Source organism: Amblyomma maculatum, chromosome 11 (assembly GCF_055883805.1).
Source record: "Amblyomma maculatum isolate TAMU_Amacu chromosome 11, ASM5588380v1, whole genome shotgun sequence".
NCBI lineage: Eukaryota > Metazoa > Arthropoda > Arachnida > Ixodida > Ixodidae > Amblyomma > Amblyomma maculatum.
Window position 1 is genome coordinate 31,090,942 of NC_139354.1, and position 27,095 is coordinate 31,118,036.

A 27,095-nucleotide genomic window follows, 5' to 3' on the forward strand; every position below is an offset into this window, starting at 1 on the left:
CAATGCCTGAAGATTGTGTAGCCTGGGGGTAGAGTGTCTCTGGATCCTATATTTGAGTGGGTTTAATCCCAATCTTCCCCCTCCCATCTCAAAGGAACTGCCTATACAGGCAGATCCTGGCAAGTCTGCTATGTCACGTGGTCTTGCGACGTAAAACAACCTGCTGACCATTCAGTGTCACCTACAAAACCACCTGCTGAAAGCGAGCTCGTGGTTTTTCACTCAAAACGCAGATAGCAGCCTATGGACTAGAGTACTGGGCCTTTATCGCTATCACATTAAATATGTTTGTGCTATGAGTGGACATCTGTTAGATGGGCAAGACAATGAAAGAAAAACTTTGGGGCACTTGTGTCATCTTGGGAATGTAATGCGACAGCATTCAAAGTAAGATTGGTGCTTCAGGCTTCTGCCAGTGCAGCCTGATGCGATGGTTGTTTTTTAATGCGACAGTGTGAAAGGCCCCATTCTACAGGAAATCAAGCATCAGCTTTGCTGTGGGTGTTAACATCGAAAAATCATGAGCATATCTCTGTCATGCGGTAGTTGGAAGGCAACATGGCCGAGCACTGACTCGTCAGTTGGTGGTGTTACGTAACATTACTACAGGTGCTCACAAACTCGGCTTGCTCATATGAGGTGGAAAGTTGGGACAGGTTGTGCTTAAGTATGGGACAGATATTCGGCCGCATGGACACAGTTCGCCACTTGCACCACATAGAGCGTGACAGATGATGACATTGGCAATGTGCGGGCCATGCGCTGCCAGGACTTGACCAACCTTCTAAAGTTCTTTGGTGCTGAGGCAGGCACGTTACTCATATGTCATGCAGGCATCTTCGTGCATCTGGATTAAAGAAGGGTTTTATACTATGTCAGGTGGCTGCTTGAGACTAGTGGTTGCATAACATAGGTTTGGATCTTATACACTTAAAAAAGTGTGTGATATACAGGCACAAATTAGTACATCGGTAAAAGGGGAACAACAACTACACGTACCTAAACAAGGCAGCTGCAAATGGGATTCATTAACCAGTATTGTGTCAAACTCTTGCAGGTGGACCTCAAGGATCACCCATAATTTGAATTGCTTTTTGAATCTTTGTGGTGCTTATAAGAAGTTGTGGATCCAATCCACTGTCACCATTCTTCACCATGTCACATGAGCGCAGCTGCCAATGCACCTGCACATTTAACCATGTCACATGTTCTCATGATGTCACACATCCTGGTGATTGATCAGTGCTCAGGCCTATCACCTACCAGAGTGCCTGCCAGCCATGGCAGGTGACAGATCACTGTTTATATTTCATTCAATTTTAGTTCTCTTCAGTTCATTGCTTCATTTGGTTTTGGCTATTAGCGTGTGAATTTATGACACCACTCTCTCTTTGCCGTGGCTGACAGGCAGTGGTCATTTTCACTTATACAGTTCCTTCTACTGATAACACAATAATAGTATAGTTCCCTGCCTGTACTGCCTATGGCACGCGAATTGACAAGTGACATGGCAATGAAATGTGCTCTTAATAATTTAACACCAAGCTCGCCGCTTAACAGGCAGCAGGCAAGTCAAGCCACCGCTTCACAGTAAGCTGCATTATATCTTCAGAGAACCAATTTCACCATTTAGTTAGGTACTAGCAATGCCGTAACCATGGGCCCTATGATATCAGGCACCTAGCCTAGTGACACAGTGCTAGCAGCTGGGTAGCTGCTGCTGCCGCTACAGTATGGATAGCTACAGTATGGCTGTGTCTTGCTTCATAGCCGCTGTTGAGCAAAACCGCTTGGCTTTATAGGCACGTGTTAGGTTTCTGTGGCCATGCAACAAATGCTACGAGCATGTGCCACCAGCTTACAGGCCTGCATTGCGCTCACGGTGCCCGAGAACGCGTGTTTGCGTAAGCCGGCGTCTCGAGCTTATGGCTAGCTGTCCCCGTAGACCATTTAGCGATATTAGTTTTTCCAGAGCTGCATGCTTTTTCTTTCTCAAACTGAGAAACCGGCTGTACTGGTAGGTGCGGCTGCGGTGCTATTTGCTTAACCATTTTTGTTTCCTGCACAGCCGCAAAACTGAAGACTGCTTGTGCTATGCAACATCGCAGGGTGAAGCCGCGCTGCTTTCCGCCTATTTAAAACAAAAAAGTGTGCCTTCAACATCTTCTATATTTGTAATCAGGAGAGTTCACCTGACTGTTAGTTATTAGGAACGAAATTTACAAAAAAAAAAAAAAAAAAAAAAACTATAAGTGATGACCACACTTGAGTTTGTGCGTTAAACATCCGTTATTTTATGCCAGCGGGAAAGTGCCTACACTTTCAATATCTTGCGTAATTTTGGTTTAGCATTGATGACCTTCCATTTTTACAAGGCCGGAGTTAAAATCCCCTTAAAATAACCTCATGAATTTCTGGATAAGCAGCCTGCATGCCATTCTGTGAGGCTTGGTTGTGTCCTTGGTGCATTGGTGCCCCACAAAAACTAAATGCTGTTTGCACTAATACAATGTCCGGCTCGTATTCTGGCATGAAGCAAAAATATTCTGAGAGCACTGCAGAATCTGCCGAGGACAAATGCGAAAGCCTGAGCGTTGCTGCTGCAGCACACAGCACATGGCACACTCCATCAATGGCGTTCTATAATTGCTTTACAGGAAGGGAAAGGCACAGTATCTGTCATGCGCGGAATCCTGCTGACGCATTTGCAGGCAGCACAGCAACGCTCAGGCTTGCGCATTTCTCTAGTGCTCATTCTACTGTGTTCTTGGAAGGGCTGGAGACAAGATTTTTATTTTTTATGATAAAGTCATCAGGATGATAAACAAGTGACACATCAGCGCGCAACTGTTGCGCACTGGATTTCGTTCCATGAACCTAGGAAAGCTTTTGCCTTAATAGCCAAAAACATGTTGCGAAGGCACACACAGCATTTGCAACACAATTAACACCAATCGATGGCGGCTTAGGATGGGGGTAAGTTGTGGTGCCACGGAGGGTAGTGGCGCTTGGGCAATCTAAACAAGCAACAACAAATTGGGGCTATGGAGGTGGTGCCGGTGAACAAGTCGGCAAGTAATAAAGCCAGTCGTGGTTTTAGTCTGCTCTCAGAAGCCAGCATAGGGAATGGGTATGCATTGTGGCCAGTCTGGGGGCATAAAAAAGTAATATGAGTGCCATTAGCCGCGAAGCAGCCCACCCCATTGAACAAGATATACTAACTGCCTATGTAAGACAGGCAGATTGCTTAGGCATAACCTTGCCATGACCCTGTCTCATTGGCACAGTGGTCAGAGTAGTCGACTGCTAAGCCTGAGAACCTTGTTCAGTCATGGTTGCAGCATGAGCATTTTAATTAAGGCACACCACAAGGCACTCCTATGCTATGTGATGTGAGTGCACATTCAAAAACATGGGTGGGTGATATTGTCCAGAGCTCTTCACTTTGGTGTCCCTCCTAGCCAGACACTTTGTCTGACTAATGTTAAACATCAAAAAATCATAATCTGTCAATTTATAGCAAGGATATCAAGTATAACAATAAGAAGGCACACGACATGTCATGGTATGCCATGTTTTTCTTGGAACATCTTGCACATGGATGCCTGCTAAAGTTCTATCATTGTAACAGTTTTTACTGATTACGGCTGTTTATAAACAGTTTGTAATCTGTGATGAAACCACCGCAAGAGGCAAATAGGTATCAGTCAGCAGTAACCACTTGGAATTTCTCATTCAGTGTGTACCGCAGCAGCATCATCTGCACTCTATCTTGCAAAATAAAAATGAACCACATCTAAACATCCTAAAAGTCCTTCATACCAAGCCTTATCCTTGTAGTCACTGTGGTACCTGAGAAAGGGGCCTTACAAACATTCACAGTCATTAAGCTTATCCGTGTGCTCAGCAAAATTGTTACGAAAGGTGTGAAGCAGCACTGCATGGTGTTGCCTTGCACTTACAAGGCACGTTCAGTATTAGAGAGCAATACACGGTGTTCCATGACAGAATGACGAAGAAAATGTGCCGCATGCATGCTCCAATTTTTAGGGCGAAAGCACACCGATCACAGAAAATGTTATCTGGTAATGACCTCCACTTTAGCTTTCAAGAAAAAATTTGTATTCAACGACAATTGAACCACTATTCCTCCAGTCTACAGCCGAAAATTCTAACCACTAGTCAGCACCGCACTTGTTAGAAACTATTATTCTTGTTTACCGATCACAAACTTGCCGTCTACTATAGGAGGTGCCAGTGCCTCGACAAAAGATATATGAGGGTGTGTGCTCGGTCAGTTTTCATGGACGCGATAACTAGCAGACGCGTGATGTATGCTAAGCGAGCTCCTGTCTGAAACAATGAGTGGTTGGTCCCAGCATGCATCAGGAACAATAGACGAGTGGTAGTCAAGGATTCTTCAATCTCCGACAACAAGGAGTTAGAGACAACACCAAAGGCTTTAGAACTTATTAACAAATCGACGGTATGAAGATTCTATATTGTTCAATGTTACCAGAGCCACTAGTTCTGTTACAGGTTGGCAGACCTGCTTTGCCTCTTGGCAACTAAATGCATTATGAGGTTTGTTTGTTATCTGCTTTACTCTGCCAAGTGGGTAAAGATCTCAACTGCTGAACCCATGGATGAAAATCAGCAACGGCTGCGGTTTCCACTTATTGGTGGAGATAAAATGTAAGGCAGCCCTGTAATGTGAGGTGTCAGTGCACTTAACAAACTCACAGAGTTGAAATTTCTGGAGGCTTTTTTACAGCATCTGTGAAAGTCTGGGTCGCCTGTAGATGTCAAGCTCCTTAAACCAAGCTATGAACCATTACTTTCCTCATATTGAACTGTAATGACCCTTTCTAGTCTCCCTAACTAATCTGTCTTTCAAGGACACCCATGACCCATAAAATCGAAAGTTTAAAGTGCGTGTACGGTTGATTTTGGTATTGAGAGTTATTCATTTAGGGTATTTTGTCGTTTTTTACCTCGCAGGCACGTGAAGGATTGTCAAGGCAATTTGCACAAGCTGGTAACGAAGAACTGTTCGAAACATCTGCCAGTGTTCCTGGATCCAATTGATTTACTTTGAGTGAAATGATGATGTCTGTTCTGATGTATTTCATATTTGACTTTTTGTCTGCACACTCAAAGCTTCATGCTGTAGAAACTTCAGGATTTTTTGTGCAAGTTCTTGGCAAAAAAAAATTAGGCTGGTACATTGGCAGTTCCTCTAATGCCAAGCATATTTTCTGTAAAATCTGTGACCTTGCTTCATATGCTTCATTACCTCTGATTTGAGCAGCTGGCTTCCTTTAAGTAGCATCTTTTGTGCCTCATGTAGTCTTTCAGTGCTGTATAACCTCTCACTGATGTTTTATTGACATGTCAGATTTTGTATTGTGCTGTTTACACATTTGGTCTCTCGACTGAGTACGTCTTTATATATCTATATTTGATATCACTGGAATTTCTGCCTCCAATATGGCTGTGTCAATTTCGAGCCAATATGCCTGCAAACCTCTGACTGTGTCATGAGTTCCTTGGTAAAACGTAGCTTTCTACACCTTTCCATGCAGCAGTTTGGATTAGTGGTATGGTTTACTATTTCTTTAAGCAACTGCAAACAAAACACTCAACATATTACATTGGAGGCAGGACAGATTTCATAATCAAATGCCTGTTTAACACCTTGACAATTTCATAATTACAGGCAATACATTACTAGCTTTGATTATGTGCGTGCAATGCTGCTGTTGGCTTAGACAGTTCCTAAGATTCGCTTCCCATGTTAAAGATATTGAACAATAAAGCTTGATAGGAGTGTGGAAGCATTCTATTGTACTTTAAGGGATATAACATATCACTTTTTGTCCTTGCTTTGAGTGATTTAAACTTAGTTGTGAATCAAGGGCCGCATTGTTATAAAGGCGTAGTTATCATAAATGTGCGGGTCAAGGTGCACAATATGTTTTGTTTGTATGCTTTACTCAGGCTAAACGTTTTTCTTTTTAAACAAACATTTTCACCCCTGCAGGAAAACTTCGTGTTCAGAATTTTGCCAAAAGTGGAGGTATTGGCGTGATTAACCGATTGAGTCTGGTGCTGTACATATTTGTGTGATGGTTGTGGCCCTGGTACTAAGGGAACTGTGACGTAATATGCAGTAGTTGATTGGAAATGGTCTGTTTTCTATGGTGCAGGTTTTGTCACTGCACATTACGACCATGGGCCACCTTCTGAGGAGAGCTCACTTCTGGATGGTAGCACTGCCTCCCACTGCATAGCAAGGCCTCATGGTGACGGGGAAAATTTTCAAGGTGATGATTCAGGCCACCAGCGACACCAGTGCAGTTACTGCAGCAAAACGTATTCAAAGAAGTACAAACTCTATCAGCACCTTCGCATCCACACTGGTGAGCGTCTGTATCAGTGCGAGTCCTGCAACAGCAGCTTTACAAGGTCATCGCACCTTATTCGACACCGTCGTAGCCACACTGGAGAGCGTCCTTACCAGTGTGAACACTGTGGGAAGGCATTTTCATTGAAGAGCAGCTTGGATGTACATGTCAACACGCACACGGGCGTGAGGCCATACCAGTGTCAGTTGTGCCCCATGGCGTTCAAACAACATCCCCACCTCGCAGCACATGTACGATCTCACAAGGGTGAGAAACCATTTCGTTGTTGCTTCTGTGGAAGTGCATTTGCTAGGAAGTACAGATTAAAACAGCATGAAGAGAAAGAACACTCTTCTGGCACTGCATTTTCATAATGTTCTTGTGCATTTTGATTATGTCAGCTAAAATAAGTGTTCCTAGTTCTGTGAATGTACTTACATTCGTAATATTAGCTTTGACAAGCATTCCTCGCCCTGATCATGTGCCCTGAAATCATACTGGCATAGAGTTTCTTTGTATGTGCCATGTCCTCCTTTAAATGAAGCACATATATGTGCTAAGCTCTCAAACGCACTGTAGGGTGTAAAGTAATGAACAGCATCTGCTTCCATTTCTAATTCATATCCATTGCGTCTTTAAGGGCTATTGAAGACAAACTGAAGTTGGCCTCTCTCGAGAGTATAACATAAATTGCATGGAAGCACCTCTCATAAAGCAGGCTTTCTATGGGTTAAAGAAGAAATGCAGCAACCAAACATGTTTTCAAGGAAACTAAGATGCTTAAATGATGTTAAAGAATTGTTTTGTGCAGCCATTGCCTTCCAAATACAATTTTCTCTGCAATGGATACACTTTTTGCAATGGATACAATAGGTGCAGCGGTGGCGTAGCGGTAGAACATCCGCCTCGCATGCAAGAGGACCGGGGTTCAAATCCCGGTGCCGCGCAATTCTCCACCGGATGACAAAAAAAAAAAAAAAAAAAAAAAAAATCCGCGTGTCGATGGAATTGCATATACAGGTGTGGGGTGCGACCTGATGCCGGTGAACACCTCCGGCAACGCACTCCCTCACCAGAACAGGAGTTGGCCACCCTGGTGCAGTAATTGGCCACAACCTCCTATGATAAGCTCCATAAAACCTCGGCCCTCAGTCACCAGCGGCTGCGGAACAACTGATCACGGCGGCGGTCAGACCTGTGACGCAGCAGGGGGTGCTAAGAAAGCCTGGCTCCGCTGGACAGGCCGCCATTGGAAACTGACCCTGGCAACGTTTAATGCTAGAACCCTAGCTAGTGAAGCTAGTTTAGCAGTGCTGTTAGAGGAACTAGAGGGCATGAAATGGGATGTCATAGGGCTTAGTGAGGTTAGGAGGCCGAATGAGGCATATACTGTACTGAAGGATGGGCATGTACTGTGTTATCGAGGTTTACCAGAGAGGCGACAACTAGGAGTAGGTTTCCTTGTCAATAAGTATATAGCGGGTAATATAGATGAATTCTATAGTATTAATGAGAGGGTTGCAGGCATCATAATTAGGCTTAATAAGCGGTATAAACTGAAGGTTGTACAGGCCTATGCACCTACATGTAGTTATGATGACCAGGCAGTTGAAAGCTTCTATGAAGATGTAGAATCGGCAATGCGAAAAGTAAAGACGCAGTATACTGTACTAATGGGCGACTTCAATGCCAAGGTAGGGAAAAAACAGGCAGGAGGCAAGGCAGTAGGTGACTATGGCATTGGTTCTAGGAATAGCAGGGGGGAGTTACTAGTTGAGTTTGCAGAGCGCAATAACTTACGAATCATGAATACCTTCTTCAGCAAACGGAAGAACCGAAAATGGACATGGAAAAGTCCTAACGGAGAGACTAAAAATGAAATCGACTTCATAATGTGTTCAACCCCCGCCATTGTGCAGGATGTAGAGGTAATCGGGAAAGTTCGATGTAGTGACCACAGAATGGTGAGGTCCCGAATTAGCCTAAATCTGAAGAAGGAACGCAATAGATTAGTAAGAAAGAAACCCATCAACGAATTAGCGGTGAGGGGGAGGGCAGAAGAGTTCAGGATCTCGCTACAGAATAGGTATTCAGCTCTAACTGAGGATGGCGACATTACCCTAGAGGCAAGGAACAATAATTTCAGAGATATCATTACTGAGTGCGCGGTAGAAGTAGGCGGTAGGATAGTTAGAGAGGATACCGGTAAGCTGTCTAAGGAGACGAAAGATTTGATTAAGAAACGGCAGAGTATGAAAGCTTCCAATCCAACAGACCAGATCGAATTGGCCGAGATATCAAAGCTAATCAATAAGCGCAAGGTGGCCGATATAAGGAAGTATAACATGGAGAAAATTGAGCATGCTGTAAAGAACGGGGGAAGCCTTAAAGCGGTAAAGAAGAAATTGGGCATAGGCAAAAACCAGATGTATGCGATAAGGGACAAGGCGGGCAACGTCATCACTAATATGGACAAGATAGTCAAAGTAGCCGAGGAGTTCTATACAGATCTCTACAGTAGCCAAAGTAGTCAGGACCGTAATGAGATTGGCGTCAGGGAAAAACAGTCAGACGTTCCACCAGTGACGAAGGACGAGGTCAAGAAAGCACTAGACACTATGAAAAGGGGGAAATCAGCTGGAGAGGATCAGATAACTACAGATTTGCTGAAGGACGGGGGGGATATCGTGCTAGAAAAACTGGCCACCCTGTATACGCAGTGCCTGGTGTCATCGACGGTACCGGAAGCATGGAAGAATGCAAACATTATCCTCATTCACAAGAAAGGGGACTCTAAGGACCTTAAAAATTACAGACCAATCAGCTTACTGTCTGTTACGTATAAGGTATTTACTAAGGTAATCGCTAATAGAATCAGGACAACCTTAGACTGCAATCAAGCAAAGGATCAAGCAGGGTTTCGGAAACGGTGCTCTACTATCGATCATATCTATACCATCAATCAGGTGATAGAAAAATGCGCGGAATATAACCAGCCCTTATACATAGCATTCATTGATTACGAAAAAGCATTTGACTCAGTTGAAACCTCGGCGGTGATGCAGGCATTGCGAAATCAGGGGGTAGACGAGCCGTACGTGAAAGTGCTGGAAGATATATATAGTGGCTGCACAGCAACCATAGTTCTGCATAAAGAAAGTAACAAAATTCCCATAAAGAAAGGTGTTAGGCAAGGAGACACAATCTCCCCAGTACTATTCACAGCTTGTTTAGAGGAAGTATTCAGAGACTTGGAATGGGAGCAGTTAGGGATAAGGCTAGATGGAGAATACCTCAGTAATCTGCGATTTGCTGATGACATTGCCTTGCTAAGCAACTCGGGAGATGAACTGCAAATAATGATTGATGACCTAGACAGGAGAAGTAGAAAGGTAGGCTTGAAAATCAATATGCAGAAGACTAAGGTAATGTTCAACAGCCTCGGGAAGGAACAGGAGTTTACATTAGGTAGCGAAATACTGGAAGTAGTAGGCGAATATATCTACTTAGGACAGGTAGTAACCGCAGATCCGGACCATGAAAAGGAAATAACAAGAAGAATAAGATTGGGATGGAGCGCATTTGGCAAGCACTCGCAGATTATGACTAGCAGCTTACCGGTATCGCTCAAGAGGAAAGTATACAACAGTTGCATCTTGCCTGTACTCACCTATGGGGCTGAAACGTGGAGGCTAACCAAGAGAGTTCTACTTAAGTTGAGGACAACCCAGAGGGCTATGGAACGAAAAATGGTAGGGGTAACATTAAGAGATAGAAAGCGTGCAGAGTGGGTCAGAGAAATAACTCAAGTTAACGACATTCTAGTGGAAATTAAGAAGAAGAAATGGACATGGGCAGGACATGTAGTGCGAAGAGAGGATAACCGATGGTCGCTGAGGGTAACAAACTGGATTCCAAGGGAAGGAAAGCGTAGCAGGGGGCGGCAGAAAGTTAGGTGGGCGGATGAGATTAAGAAGTTCGCAGGGGTCAAGTGGATGCAGCTAGCACAGAACCGGGTTAAGTGGAGAGATATGGGAGAGGCCTTCGCCCTGCAGTGGGTATAATCAGGCTGATGATGATGATGATGATGACAATACTTCTAATTGGAATTTCGAAAAACTTTTTTTTGTGTTGGAGTCAGAACATCCTGAGGAATGTAATTCAACTACAAACACAAAATGATGAAAAAATCACCGGAGTTGCCCTTTAACGTGACATGGGGCAGTGTGTTGTAAACTTAAGCATTTTGAGGGAAGCAAGTTTGTGGTGTGGAGCAGCAAATTTTGAAAGAGGGAAAATGCTCTCTCCATCCCGCCTTATGGTCTTGTCATCTGCTAATCACCTTTGTTCTGTCATCTTCAATGGAAAACATTTGTTTCGTGGTCGAGACCGTTATGGAACATTAGAAAAAGAAAAGAGTAGCTATATCTATTTCTAATTTGAAAGCTGATGCATTAAAATTACCTTAGCTCAGCCTCATTTTCTAAAGGCATAGTGACAGCTTATACATGTGTGTAAATTTGTATGCATCCATCCGTGTTCGTTGCAAGGACAGCAAAACTGTTTTATCAAAAACGATATTATACATGGATAGCAAAAATATCAAGGGTTTACGTTCCATGCAGGCTGGTAGTGAGTGTATAAGCTGGCTGTCTTTATTGATGCATGATAATAAAATGGCATTATTTCAAAACTGCAGTTGATTTTCACAAGGTGAACACAAAACCGTAGAACATAAGCTTTGCTATTTTCTATAAGATTTCCGTTTGAAGTGCAGTGTTTGTCTTGCCATGTTTGTTTCCACTCTTCATGCTAATCTATTTTATGCTACAAGCTTGTTATTTACCCAGATCTTTGTTTTGGTTTGTTTGGACAAGCGTGAAAAGACTCATTATTGCTTGTGTTTTGGTTTATATACATGCATTTATTGCTTCTTTTTTGCTCATAAATCTTATTAGCCTGGAACTACTTGACTTGAACGTGTGTTTCCAGTCTACATGTATGTCTTTTTCATTTTGGCGAGCCATGGCTCAGGCTCGCATTTTAATCAATAGTTGATTAAAGTTTTTAATGAATCTTGGGCTTCTCCTACTGGGGTGGCGCAGTGGTTACGGCACTCGACTACTGTTCTCAAGGATGCGGGATCGAATCCCGGCCTCGGGTACCGTTTTCAAGGCACCCGTGTGCTTCGCGATGTCAATGCACGTTAAAGAACCACGTGTGGGCGAAAAATCTGGAGTCCTCCACTATGGCATCTCTCATAGTGTGAGTTGGTTTGGTATGGCAAACCCACAAAGCAAACCGAATCTTGGGGTTCTGTGGCACCACTCTTTTCTCCAGTTATCTCTGAACCTTACCAACTGCCCGTGTCCGATTTAAAGGGCTCCTGAACTGGTACTGTCAGTAATGTTGTATATAAAAAAAATCCATTTCACTGCTCTTTTTGAGTAGAGTCAAATTATGTGGAGCCTATAATTTAAAGTTCTTTTTAAAAATAACTCCTGGCAAATGCTCTTAACTGATTAGCACACCTCCCCAAGCACTTCCTTCTTTATGATGTCATTGGGGATTGTTGGGTGCATCCACTCCCAAGTGACATGAGTGAGATACGGTGTGGTGGGGCATTGTGGCTTTCCGTTTCTAGACGCCAGCTTGTGCCAAATTAAGGGGATAGAGGGGCATCGTTCTCAATTGCTGATGCCCTATGTTCAGTGCCAATGAACCTGCTTAAATATTTCCCATTTTGGAATACACACATTTTTTTGTAATAAATGGCTTTCCATAGATCTTTTAAGGAGCACTGAAGTCTTAACCGAAATATGAAATTAAATTTGTAACAAGTCATATCACTCCTCTTCTTTCCATTCAAATAAAGCAGCACATTACTTTATACATATCTAACAAGACCATTCTTTTCTGAACGAATTATGCACAGAACATGAAATGTTCCTATTAGTCGCATGCTCAGCAAGTTGTCAACAAATGTCACGTCTTATTCCCAGTCGTTTTCATAGTTGGCGCTTGTCATTGTTTCGCAAAGTTGCCCTCAATGCCTGGTAGGAAGTGTTGAGGTCCTTCATGTGTACAATATGAGGCCTTCCTGTTCTAAAGCATTCCCCTTACTGATGACACTAGAGGGCTCACATGATGATCCTCTTCTGTATCTGGCAGGCAGAAGTGCCTATGCAAGAGCATTCAGAAAATAAATTTTTGCACCAATACTGCCACGTTTCAATGCGCCAGTGCTCTGATAGTGCCGTGCAGCAAACATTGTTCTTGAAGGGCTATTCTTTGATGGAAAACCTCATGGCGTCACTTTTGTTGAAATCATATAGTATATGCATCGTAAATCAGTTTTACTACTTTCGACACTGACTCGATGTTGTTTCCGAAGGCCTTTCTTTTAACAGACACTATTTTACATTGTCGTCATAAATGCCTTTGTGACATTCTATGTGCACTTCAGTGTTGCTGAAGCCTGAAAAGGTGTTCCCTCACTTGAAGGTGTTCCTCTGCAATCACAAAACATTTTGTGCGTACAAGTTGTGGTATGCAAGATAAGCATTTGTTTCATTCCTCACAGTGTGTGCAGTTATTTCAGCTGTGGAAAATCGACTACAGAGCTTGCTCTAACCTTTGCTGTCCAAAGCAGGCACATAGCCAGGAATCTCTTTCTGCATAAGCCCAAGGTCACTTGCACCTCTGAACACGAAGAAGGGGAGAGGGTTCGCAATGAGAATTCGTTGCAAGTCAACCAGAAGTGGGACAGACATGGCATACTTTTTGGAATGTGTCTCCCCTTTGATGTGGGCAGAAATCATCAGTATGTTGTGTTTGTATTCTGTCTGTCTTTTAGTTGCAGTGCTCAGCTTGTCAGTATTTTATTCTTGGAAGTAGGGAATGATGCCAGTTCTTTATTTCAAGATTGACTGGATCTGATCAGGCGTCAGCTTGGCAGTTAATAGAAACAAACCATTTTCCTTCACCTCCCATTTGGTAGGGTGCATGCAGGGTGAGAGTGCTGTTTTTTTGGTCCATTGGCAAATAGATTAGGATGAGAACTGGCCAAGCATGTTGCAGTGCCAATTTTCTGCACTTTTTTACTGAGCACTTTGAGGATGCTAGATGCCTTGTTGGAATGATATGATACAAAGTAAATAAAATGCGCCACATTTTGCTACCAGTCAGTTCCCAGCCGATACCGAGGTCTAAGTTTTTGTGCTTCATTTTTTATGATCACTCTCAGAGTGCCTCGCATGTTCAGCTTCATGCAAGATCTTGAGCTTGAACTGAGCTTGGTCTGGCCTGCAAGCCATGAGACATAGTCCAGCATGCCACAGCCTGCAGAGGACGTAGGAAAGAGATCTCCGGTATTTCTGTGCTTAAAAAGGATTTAACTCCTCTTGACACCGCTCCGCTCGCTCGTCGGACACTTGAAACGCTTTGCATTGCAGTGCTATGCAACAGTGCAGCCAGAACTGGAGTTTCACTGATGCCGCTGTTATCAATCAAACGCTCTCTCTCTGTGTGAAGCAGCATTGCATGGTGTTGCCTTGTACTTACAAGGCACGTTCATTATTAGAACGCAATACACTGTGTTTCATGACAGAGTGGCAAAGAAAATGTGCCGCATGCATGCTCCAATTTTTAAGGCGAAAGCACACCATGCACAGAAGGTGTGATCAGGAAATGACCTCCACTTTAGCATCCAAGAAAAAAAATCTTGTATCCAACAGGAATCGAACCACTATTCCTCCGATATCCAGGCGAGCATTCGAATGGCTAGTCAGCACCGCACTTGTGAGAAATTATTATTCTTGTTTAACGACAAGCCTGTCGTCTCCTGTACGAGGTGCCAGTGCCTCGACGAAGGATATATGAGGGTGTGAGCTCGAACAGTTTTCATGGGCGCGGTAGCCAGCAGACGCGTGATGCATGCTAAGCGAGCTCCCATCGGAAACAATGAGTGGTTGGTCCCAGCAAGCATCGGGAACAATAGACAAGTGGTAGTCAAGGATTCCTCAATCTCCGACAACGAAAAGTTAGAACCAACCCCAAAGGCTTTAGAATTTATGAACATATCGGCGGTACAAAGCTTTTATATGCTTCAAAGCTACCAGAGCCACTGGTTCTTATACCCCGCTATTACAGGTTAGCAGGCCAGCTTTGCCTCTTGGCAATTAAAAGTATTATGAGGTTTGTTTATCTGCTTTACTCCGACAAGTGGTTAGAGACTTCAACTGCTGAACACAGAGATGTAAGATCAGTAACGGCTGCGGTTTCCACTTTGGGTAGACATAAAAAGTAAGGTAGCCCTGGTGTCGATGCACTTGACAAACTCACGGAGTTGAAATTTCTGGAGGTTTTTTTACAGCATCTGTCATAGTCTGGGTCGCCTGTAGATGTCAAACTCCTTAAAGCAAGCAATGAACCATTACCTTCCTCATCTTGAACTGTAATGCCCCTTTCTAATCCTTTTAACTATTCTGTCTTTCAAGGACCCCCATGACTCGTAAATTACAATTCTTGAAAGTTGTTTAGTTTGGTATTGAGAGTTATTCACTTAGGATATTTTGTTGTTTTTTTTACCTCGCAGGCACGTGAAGGATCGTCAAGGCAAATTGCACAAGCTGGTAATGGAAGAGCCGTTCGAAACATCTCCCAGTATTCCTGGATCCAATTGATTTAAATTTGCTTTCAAAATTTTGTATCGAGTGAAATGATGATGTCTGTTCTGATGTATTGCATATTTGACTTTTTGTCTGCACACTGAAAGCTTCATGCTGTAGAAACTTCAGGACATTTAGTGCAAGTTCTTGGCGAAAAACACTAATACCCCTGTCACATGGACAGTTTCGATCCTCATTGAACTCGATCTGCATTCAACTCAGTGCAGATGGAGGTTGTCACACGGCAACTTTCAAGTGCAATCGAGCTCGATCCTGCTTAACTTCAAGCTGCTTCCTGAATCGATCTTGAGATTTCAAGCACACTCGAAAGCTGTCGTTGACACCCTCGTAGCGCACATGAGGAAAATTTCTCAATGCCCATTGAAAACATCCGTCTAGCACTGGACGCTTCGATCCTTAAAAACCTCAATGCAGATCGAGTTCAATGAGGATCGAAAGTGACCGTGTGACAGAGGTATAAGCTGGTGCATTGGCAGTTCCTGTAATGCCAAACTTAATTTCTGTAAAATCTGTGACCTTGCTTCATGCGCTTCATTACCTCTGATTTGAGCAGCTGGCTTCCTTTTAGTAGCATCTTTTGTGTTTCATGTAGTCTTCTTTCAGTGCTGTATGACCTCTCATTGATGTTTTATTTCATGTCAGATTTTATATTGTGCTGCTTACACATTTGGTGTTTCGACTAAGTATATCTTTATATATCTATATTTGATATCACTGGATTTTCTGCCTCCAATATGGCTGTGTCAATTTAGAGCCAACTATGCCTGCAACCCTCTGACTTTGTCACGAGTTCTTTGGTAAAACATAGCTTCTACATCTTTCCATGCAGCAGTTTGCATAAGTGGTATGGTTTAGTATTTCTTCAAGCAACTGCAAACAAAATCCTCAACATAATACATTGGAGCAAATGCAGATTTCATAATTACAGGCAATACATTACTAGCCAGAGAAAGGGTCCTTTGATTATGTGCGTGCAATGCTGCTGTTGGCTTAGACAGTTGCTTCCTAAAGACTTACTTCCCATCTTCAGGATATTGAACAATAAAGCTTGATAGGAGTGTGGGAGCATTCTAATGTGCTTTAATGGATATAACATATTGCTGTTTTTTTGTTTGCTTTTTTTGTCTTTGTTTGACTAAACTTAGTTGTGAATCAAGGGCTTCATTGTTATAAAGGCATGGTTACCATGAATGTGCGAGTCAAGGTGCACAATTTTTGTTAATTTTAAGTATGCTTCACTCAGACTAACCATTTTTTTTTATAACCAAACATTAGCACCCCTGCAGGAAAACTTCGTGTTCAGAATTTTGCCAATAGTGGAGTTATTGGCATGCTTAACTGATTGACTCTGGTGCTGTTCATTTTTGTGCAATGGTTGTGGCCCTGTTACCAAGGGAACTGTGACATGATATGCAGTAGTTGACTGGAAATGGTCTGTTTTTCATGATGCAGGTTTTGTCACTGCACATTATGACCATGGGCCACCTTCTGGAGAGAGCTCACTTATGGAGGGTAGCAGTGCCTCCCACTGCATAGCAAGGCCTCATGGTGACGGGGAAAATTTCCAAGGTGATGACTCAGGCCACCAGCGACACCAGTGCAGTTACTGCAGCAAAACCTTTTCAGTGAAGAACGAACTCAATCTGCACCTTCGCGTCCACACTGGTGAGCGTCCGTATCAGTGCAAGTCCTGCAACAGCAGCTTTGCATGGTCATCGCACCTTATTCGACACCTTCGCGTCCATACCGGTGAGCGTCCTTATCAGTGCGAGTTCTGCAACAGCAGCTTTGCAAGGTCATGGCACCTGGTTCGACACCATCTCATCCACACTGGAGAGCGTCCTTACCAGTGTGACCACTGCGGCAAGACATTTGCAATCAAGGACAACTTGGATGTACATGTAAAAACACACACGGGTGTGAGGCCATACCAGTGTGAGCTGTGCCCCATGGCCTTCAAACAAAGTGGCCACCTCACAGTGCATGTACGATCTCACAAGGGCGAGAAACAATTTCAGTGTTGCTTCTGTGCAAGGGCATTTGCTAAAAAGCACAGTTTAATTCGCCACAAAGAGAAAAACCACTGATTTGGAACTGCCATTCCCTAATAGTCTTGTGCGTATTGATAATGTTACCTGTGACAAGTGTTCTGATTTTTTTATGTACTATGTGGTCATATTTGCACTGGATTTGATACATTGGTCACTTCTATGTGGGAAATGGACATTTGTATGTCTCAAGCAAACTGGAATACAGTTGTTCTTTAGGTAGTTTGTAGTGCTAATATAGCATGTGTGTACTAAGATCCCAATTGTGTATTTGGGGTTAAAATCATAAAACTCTATATTGACAACTTATGTTCAGCTTTACTGCTGCTTCAAGGGTACAGTGAGACCAAATTCTTGTTAATCTCTGTCAATAGATTAAGACGTTCAAATCTTATAGGCTTGTCTCTGAAAGGAGCTTTATTATTACCTACAGTGGTTAAGAAAACTGCAAGTATTGACTGCAATCAAACTGAATGATGTCGGAGCAGTTTTGAAGTGAAAGCTTCACTATGCCAGCGATCTTGAGCCTTCAGCATCAGTGTCTGTAGGTGTCAGTAGGGTCAGTGGCAGGCGGTAGCTGCAATGGCTAAGCACTAACTAGTCGTAGGGTTGTCAGACGTTACTTTTGGCAGGAGCTGCCAACTCGTGTCCACACTGGTGAGCGTCCTTACCATTGTGACCACTGTGGGAAGACATTGGCATTGAATGACAAATTGTACGTACATGTCAACATGCACGCAGGCGTGAGGTCGTACCATTGTCAGCTGCGTCTCATGGCCTTTAAACAGCTTGGCCTCCTCAAAGATCATGTGCGATCTCACAAGGGTGAGAGGCCGTTTCTGTGTCGCTTCTGTGGAAGGGCATTTGCTGGGAAATGCAGCTTAAAACAGCGTGAAGAGAAAGAACATTCTTCTGGCACTGCAGTTTCATAATTTTCTTGTGCATTTTGATTATGTCAGCTAAAACAAGTGTTCCTAATTCTATGAATGTGCTTACATTCATAATGTCAGCTTTGACAAACATTCTTCCAAGCTGTAGCGCACACAAGACAAGAGACTGAGAACGAGAGGACACACACGGCGCTAAAATAGGACATCGCTCTGTGTGTGTCCTCTCGTTCTCACTCCCTCGTCTTGTGTGCGCTACAGCTTGGAAGTATGAACCAACAAGCCCGAATTTTCACATTCTTGGCCCTGATTATGTGCCCTGAAGTCGTACTGGCATAGAGTTTCTCTGTATGTGGCATGTATTCCTTTAAATGAAGCACATGTGTGTTAAGCTCTCAAACACACTGTAGGGGGTAAAGTCATGAACAGCATCTGTTTCCATTTGTAATTCATATTCATTGCTTCTTTAAGGGCTATTGAGGACAAACTGAAGTTGGCCTCTCTCGACAGAATAACATAAATTGCATGGAAGCACCTCTCATCAAGCAGGCTCTTTATGAAGTAAAGAAGAAATGCAGCAACCAAACATGTTTGCAAGCAAACTGAAATACTTAAATGACGTTAAAGACTTTTTTTTGTGCAGCCATTGCCTTCCAAATATAATTTTTTCTGCGATGGATACAATTTTAGCTGTTACACAAACATCAATTAACAGCTCTAAATTGCATAATTTTGGTTTTTCTTTAGAAAAAAATAGCTGTCCAAATATGGCTTAAAGGGCAACTCCGGAGGTTTATTGACATTCGAGTATTCTAGTAAATATTTTACCATAGGTTTTCCTCTTTGTCTTCACGCATTCTACGATAATCCTTTCACGCGCAACACAGCTTTAAAATATGCCGTTTTCATGGCTTAAGTTGAGAGTGTTTCTGCGGGGAACACTAAGCTCTGACGTCACATACAGTATATCAGCATTACTGTCCACTCCCCGCGTGATTATGAAATTGTGAGGCTTATATTTAACTACCTCAAACATTTTATGCAGTACATCACGATTTTCATACTTTATCTTCACTATCCAACGCACGTACGAGTATTTTTCTAATACTGGGTGTGACGTCGTCATTTCGTCAACTGTGACGTCGTTTCTAGCATTGAAAGCAGTTTCGGTTTCGATTTGCTGTTTTTCTTTTTTAAAGACACTTCTAATTGGAATTTCGAAAAACTTTTTTTTTGTGTTGGAGTCAGGACATCCCGAGGAATGTAATTCAACTAAAAACACAAAATGATGAAAAAACCACCGCAGTTGCCCTTTAACATGACATGGAGCAGTGTGTTGTAAACATAAGCATTTTGAGGGAAGCAAGTTTGTGGTGTGGAGCAGCAAATTTTGAAAGAGGGGAAATGCTGTCTCCATCCCGCCCTATTTTCCTGTCATCTGCTAATCACCTTTGTTCTGTCATCTTCAATGGAAAACATTTGTTTCGTGGTCGAGACCGTTATGGAACATTAGAAAAAGAAAAGAGTAGCTATATCTATTTCTAATTTGAAAGCTGATGCATTAAAATTAACCTTAGCTCTGCTTCATTTTCTAAAGGCATAGTGGCAGCTTATACATGTGTGTAAATTTGTATGCATCCATCTGTGTTCATTGCAAAGACTGCAAAACTGTTTTATCAAAAACGATATTATAGATGGATAGCAAAAATATCAAGGGCTTATGTTTCATGCAAGCTGGTAGTGAGTGTATAAGCTGGCAGTCTTTATTGATGCATGATAATAAAATGGCATTATTTCAAAACTGCAGTTGATTTTCACAAGGTGAACATAGAACCGTAGAACATAAGCTTTGCTATTTCTTATAATATTTCCGTTTGAAGTGCAGTGCTTGTCTTGCCATGTTTGTTTCCACTCTTCATGGTAATCTATTTTATGCTACAAGCTTGTTATTTACCCAGATTTTTGTTTTGGTTTGTTTGGACAAGCGTAAAAAGACTCTTTATTGCTTGTGTTTTGGCTTATATACATGCATTTATTGCTTCATTTTTGCTCATAAATCTTATTACCCTGTAACTACTTGACTTGAATGTGTGTTTCCAGTCTACATGTATGTCTTTTTCATTTTGGCGAGCCATGGCTCAGGCTCGCATTTTAATCAACAGTTGATTAAAGTTTTTAATGAATCTTGGGCTTCTCCTACTGGGGTGGCGCAGTGGTTACGGCACGCGACTACTGTTCTCAAGGATGCGGGATCGAATCCCGGTCTCGGGTGCCGCTTTCAAGGCACCCGCGTGCTTCGCGATGTCAATGCATGTTAAAGAACCACGTGTGGTCGAAAAATCTGGAGTCCTCCACTATGGCATCTCTCATAGTGTGAGTTGGTTTGGTATAGCAAACCAACAAAGCAAACCGAATCTTGGGGTTCTATGGCACCGTTCTTTTCTCCAGTTACCTCTGAACCTTACCAACTGCCCGTGTCCGATTTAAAGGGCTCCTGAAGTGGTACTGTCAGTAATGTTGTATATAAAGAAATCCATTTCAGTGCTCTTTTTGAGTGGAGTCAAATTAAGTGGAGACTATAATTTAAAGTTCTTTTTAAAAATAACTCCTGGCAAGTGCTCTTAACTGATTAACACACATCCCCAAGCACTTCCTTCTTTATGATGTCATTGGGGATTGTTGGGTGCATCCACTCCCAAGTGACATGAGTGAGATACGGCGTGGTGGGGCATTGTGGCTTTTCGTTTCTAGACGCCAGCTTGTGCCAAATTGAAGGGATAGAGGGGCATCATTCTCAATTGCTGATGCCCTACGTTCAGTGCCAATGAATCTGCTTAAATATTTCCCATTTTGGAATGCACACGTTTTTTTTTTAATAAGTGGCTTTCCATAGATCTTTTAAGGAGCACTGAAGTCCGGACCGAATAATGAAATTAAATTTGTAACAAGTCTTATCACTCCTCTTCTTTCTTACCATTCAAATAAAGCAGCATATTACTTTACACATATCTAACAAAATCATTCTTTTCTGAACGAATTATGCACAGAACTTGAAATGTTCCTATTAGTCGCGTGCTCATCAAGTTGTCAACAAATGCCGCATCTTATTCCCAGTCGTTCTCATAGTTGGCGCTTGTCATTGTTTCACAAAGTTGCCCTCAATGCCTGGTAGGAAGTGTTGAGGTCCTTCATGTGTACAATATGAGGCCTTCCTGTTCTCAAGCATTCCCCTTATTGATGACACTAGAGGGCTCACATGATGATCCTCTTCTGTATCTGGCAGGCAGAAGTGCCTATGCAAGAGCATTCAGAAAATAAATTTTTCACCAATACTGCCACGTTTCAATGTGCCACTGCTCTGATAGTGCCGTGCAGCAAACATTTTTTTTGAAGGGCCATTCTTTCATGGAAAACCTCATGGCGTCACTTTTGTTGAAATCATATATATGCATCATAAATCAGTTTTACTACTTTCGACACTGACTCGATATTGTTTCCGAAGGACTTTCTTTTAACAGACACTATTTTACATTGTCGTCATAAATGCCATGGTGACATTCTATGTGCATTTCTGTGTTGCTGAAGCCTGAAAAGGTCTTCCATCACTTTAAGGTGTTCCTCTGCAATCACAAAACATTTTGTGCATACAGGTTGTGGTATGCAAGATAAGGATTTGTTTCATTTCTCACAGTGTGGGCTGTTATTTCAGCTGTGGAAAATCGACTGCAGTGTTTGCACTAACCTTTGCTGTCCAAAGCAGGCACATAGCCAGGAATCTCTTTCTGCATAAGCCCAAGGTCACTTGCAGCTCTGAACACGAAGAAGGGGAGAGGGTTTGCAATGAGAATTTGTTGCAAGTCCATCAGAAGTGGGACAGACACGCCATATTTTTTTGGAATGTGTCTCTCCTATGATGTGGGCAGAAATCATCAGTATGTTGTGTTTGTATTCTGTCTGTCTTTTTGTTGCAGTGCTCAGCTTGTCAGTATTTTACTTTTGAAAGCAGGGAATGATGCCAGTTCTTTATTTCAAGATTGACTGGATCTGATCAGGCGTCAGCTTGGCAGTTAATGGAAACAAACCATTTTCCTTCACCTCCCATTTGGCAGGGTGCATGCAGGGTGAGAGTGCTGTTTTTTTGGTCCATTGGCAAATAGATTAGGATGAGAACTGGCCAAGCATGTTGCAGTGCCAATTTTGAGGATGCTAGATGCCTTGTTGGAATGATATGATACAAAGTAAATAAAATGCGCCACATTTTGCTACCAGTCAGTCCCCAGCCGATACCGAGGTCTAAGTTTTTGTGCTTCATTTCTTATGATCACTCTCAGAGTGCCTCGCATGTTCAGCTTCATGCAAGATCTTGAGCTTGAACTGAGCTTGGTCTGGCCTGCAAACCATGAGACATAGTCCAGCATGCCACAGCCTGCAGAGGACGTAGGAAAGAGATCTCCGGTATTTCTGTGCTTAAAGAGAATTTAACTCCTCTTGACACCGCTCCGCTCGCTCATCGGACACTTGAAACGCTTTGCATTGCAGTGCTATGCAACAGTGCAGCCAGAACTGGAGTTTCACTGATGCCGCTGTTATCAATCAAACGCTCTCTCTCTGTGTGAAGCAGCATTGCATGATGTTGCCTTGCACTTACAAGACACGTTCATTATTAGAACGCAATACACTGTGTTTCATGACAGAGTGGCAAAGAAAATGTGCCGCATGCATGCTCCAATTTTTAAGGCGAAAGCACACCGTACACAGAAGGTGTGATCAGGAAATGACCTCCACTTTAGCATTCAAGAACAAAAATCTTGTATCCAACAAGGATCGAACCACTATTCCTCCGATAACCAGCCGAGAATTCTAACCACTAGTCAGCACCGCACTTGTGAGAAATGATTATTCTTGTTTAACGACAAGCCTGCCGTCTCCTGTAGGAGGTTCCAGTGCCTCGACGAAGGATATATGAGGGTGTGAGCTCGAACAGTTTTCATGGACGCGATAACTAGCAGACGCGTGATGTATGCTAAGCGTGCTCCCATCAGAAACAATGAGTGGTTGGTCCCAGCAAGCATCGGGAACAATAGACAAGTGGTAGTCAAGGATTCCTCAATCTCCGACAACAAGGATTTAGAGCCAGCACCAAAGGCTTTAGAATTTATGAACATATCGGCGGTACAAAGCTTTTATATGCTTCAAAGCTACCAGAGCCACTGGTTCTTATACCCCGCTATTACAGGTTAGCAGGCCAGCTTTGCCTCTTGGCAATTAAATGTATTATGAGGTTTGTTTATCTGCTTTACTCCGACAAGTCGTTAGAGACTTCAACTGCTGAACCCAGAGATGTAAGATCAGTAACTGCTGTGGTTTCCACTTTGGATAGACATAAAAAGTAAGGTAGCCCTGGTGTCGATGCACTTGAAAAACTCACGGAGTTGAAATTTCTGGAGGTTTTTTTACAGCATCTGTCATAGTCTGGGTCGCCTGTAGATGTCAAACTCCTTAAAGCAAGCAATGAACCATTACCTTCCTCATCTTGAACTGTAATGCCCCTTTCTAATCCTTCTAACTATGCTGTTTTTCAAGGACACCCATGACTCGTAAATTACATTTCTTAAAAGTTTTTTAGTTTGGTATTGAGAGTTATTCACTTAGGATATTTTGTTGTTTTCTTTACCTCGCAGGCACGTGAAGGATCGTCAAGGCAAATTGCACAAGCTGGTAATGCTAGAGCCGTTCGAAACATCTCCCAGTATTCCAGGATCCAATTGATTTACTTTGTTTTCAAAATTTTGTATCGAGTGAAATGATGATGTCTGTTCTGATGTATTTAATATTTGACTTTCTGTCTGCACACTGAAAGCTTCATGCTGTAGAAACTTCAGGACATTTAGTGCAAGTTCTTGGCGAAAAACACTAATACCCCTGTCACATGGACAATTTCGATCCTCATTGAACTAGATCTGCATTCAACTCAATGCAGATCGAGGTTGTCACACGGCAACTTTCAAGTGCAATCGAGCTCGATCCTGCTTGACTTCAAGCTCCTTCCTCAATCGATCTTGAGATTTCAAGCACACTCGAAAGCTGTCGTCGACACCCTCGTAGCGCACATGAGAAAAATTTCTCAATGCCCATTGAAAACGTCCGTCTAGTATGGGACGCTTCAATCCTTCTTAAAAACCTCAATGCAGGTCAAGTTCAATGAGAATCAAAAGTGACCGTGTGACAGAGGTATAAGCTAGTGCATTGGCAGTTCCTGTAATGCCAAACATAATTTCTGTAAAATCTGTGACCTTGCTTCATGCACTTCAATACCACTGATTTGAAGAGCTGGCTTCCTTTAAGTAGTATCTTTTGTGTCTCATGTAGTCTTCTTTCAGTGCTCTATGACCTCTTACTGATGTTTTATTGACATGTCGGATTTTATATTGTGCTGCTTACACATTTGGTGGTTCGACTGAGTACATCTTTATATATCTATATTTGATATCACTGGATTGTCTGCCTCCAATATGGCTGTGTCAATTTAGAGCCAACTATGTCTGTAACCCTCTGACATTGTCACGAGTTCTTTGGTAAAACGTAGCTTCTACATCTTTCCATGCAGCAGATTGCATAAGTGATATGGTTTAGTATTTCTTCAAGCAACTGCAAACAAAATCCTCAACATAATACATGGGAGCAAATGCAGATTTCATAATTACAGGCAATGCATTACTAGCCAGAGAAAGGGTTCTTTGATTATGTGCGTGCAATGCTGCTGTTGGCTTAGACAGTTCCACAATAAAGCGTGATAGGAGTGTGGGAGCATTCTAATGTGCTTTAATGGATATAACATATTGCTGCTTCTTTGTTTGCTTTTTTTGTCTTTGTGTGACTAAACTTAGTTGTGAATCAAGGGCTTCATTGTTATAAAGGCATGGTTACCATGAATGTGCGAGTCAAGGTGCACAATTTTTGTTAATTTTAAGTATGCTTCACTCAGACTAACCATTTTTTTTATAACCAAATATTAGCACCCCTGCAGGAAAACTTCGTGTTCAGAATTTTGCCAATAGTGGAGTTATTGGCATGCTTAACTGATTGACTCTGGTGCTGTACATTTTTGTGCAATGGTTGTGGCCCTGTTACCAAGGGAACTGTGACATGATATGCAGTAGTTGATTGGAAATGGTCATTTTTTCATGATGCAGGTTTTGTCACTGCACATTACGACCATGGGCCACCTTCTGAGGAGAGCTCACTTGTGGAGGGTAGCACTGCCTCCCAGTGGATAACAAGGCCTCATAGTGACAGGGAAAATTTCCAAGGTGATGACTCAGGCCACCAGCAACACCAGTGCAGTTACTGCAGCAAAACCTTTTCAGTGAAGAACAAACTCAATCTGCACCTTCGCGTCCACACTGGTGAGCGTCCGTACCAGTGCAAGTCCTGCAACAGCAGCTTTACAAGGTCATCGCACCTTATTGGACACCGTCGCGTCCATACCGGTGAGCGTCCTTATCAGTGCGAGTTCTGCAACAGCAGCTTTGCAAGGTCATCGCACCTGGTTCGACACCATCTCATCCACACTGGAGAACGTCCTTACCAGTGTGACCACTGCGGCAAGACATTTGCAATGAAGGACACCTTGGATGTACATGTAAACACACACACGGGTGTGAGGCCATACCAGTGTGAGCTGTGCCCCATGGCCTTCAAACAAAGTGGCCACCTCACAGCGCATGTACGATCTCACAAGGGCGAGAAACAATTTCAGTGTTGCTTCTGTGCAAGGGCATTTGCTGAGAAGCGCAGTTTAATTCGCCACAAAGAGAAAAAACACTGATTTGGAACTGCCATTCCATAATAGTCTTGTGCATATTGATAATGTTACCTGTGACAAGTGTTCTGATTTTTCTATGTACTATGTGGTCATATTTGCACTGGATTTGATACATTGGTCACTTCCACTAGGAAATAGACATTTGCATGCTTGAAGCAAACTGGAATACAGTTGTTTTGTAGGTAGTTTGTAGTGCTAATATAGCATGTTTGTACTAAGATCTCAATTGTGTATTTGGGGTTAAAATCATAAAACTCTATATTGACAACTTATGTTCAGCTTTACTGCTGCTTTAAGGGTACAGTGAGACCAAATTCTTGTTGATTTCTGTCGATACATTAAGGCATTCAAATCCTTTAGGCTTCTCACTGAAAGGAGCTTTATTATTGCCTACAGTGGTGAAGAAAAATGCAGCTACTGACTGCAAACAAACTGAATGATGTTAGAGCAGTTTTGAAGTGAAAGCTTCACTATGCCAACAATCTTAAGCCTTCAGCATCAGTGTCTGTAGGTGTCAGTAGGGTCAGTGGCAGGCGGTAGCTGCAATGGCTAAGCACTAACTGGTCGTAGGGTTGTCAGAGGTTACGTTTGGCAGGAACTGCCAACTTGGGTCCACACTGGAGAGCGTCTTTACCATTGTGACCACTGCGGGAAGACATTGGCATTGAAGGACAACTTGGATGTACATGTCAACATGCACGCAGGCGTGAGGTCGTACCATTGTCAGCTGTGTCTCATGGCCTTTAAACAGCTTGGCCTTCTCAAAGGTCATGTGCGATCTCACAATGGGAAGAGGCCGTTTCTGTGTCGCTTCTGTGGAAGGGCATTTGCTGGGAGGTGCAGCTTAAAACAGTGCGAAGAGAAAGAACATTCTTCTGGCACTGCAGTTTCATAATTTTCTTGTGCATTTTGATTATGTCAGCTAAAACAAGTGTTCCTAGTTCTATGAATGTGCTTACATTCATAATGTCAGCTTTGACAAACATTCTTCCAAGCTGTAGTGCACACAAGACAAGGGACTGAGAACGAGAGGACACACACAGCACTAAAATAGAACATCGCGCTGTGTGTGTAATCTCGTTCTCAGTCCCTCGTCTTGTGTGCGCTACAGCTTGGAAGTATGAAACAACAAGCCCCAATTTTCACATTCTTGGCCCTGATTATGTGCCCTGAAGTCATAGTGGCATATAGTTTCTCTGTATGTGGCATGTATTCCTTTAAATGAAGCACATGTGTGC

General features: G+C 42.7%; 1 protein-coding gene across 1 annotated transcript in view; it reads left to right on the forward strand.

Moving 5' to 3' along the window:
* Positions 1-22,202, forward strand: part of LOC146173365 (uncharacterized) — a 38,772-nt gene extending 16,570 nt beyond the window's left edge. Inside the window, exons 3-7 of the mRNA XM_084585182.1 lie at positions 722-809; positions 6,174-6,778; positions 15,004-15,040; positions 16,550-17,182; positions 17,737-22,202. Of these exons, the coding sequence (XP_084441308.1) occupies positions 722-809; positions 6,174-6,778; positions 15,004-15,040; positions 16,550-17,182; positions 17,737-18,077 (1,704 nt within the window). The 3' untranslated portion in view covers positions 18,078-22,202. The remainder of the gene's footprint in view (positions 1-721; positions 810-6,173; positions 6,779-15,003; positions 15,041-16,549; positions 17,183-17,736) is intronic.
* The last annotated feature ends 4,893 nt before the right edge of the window (positions 22,203-27,095 follow it).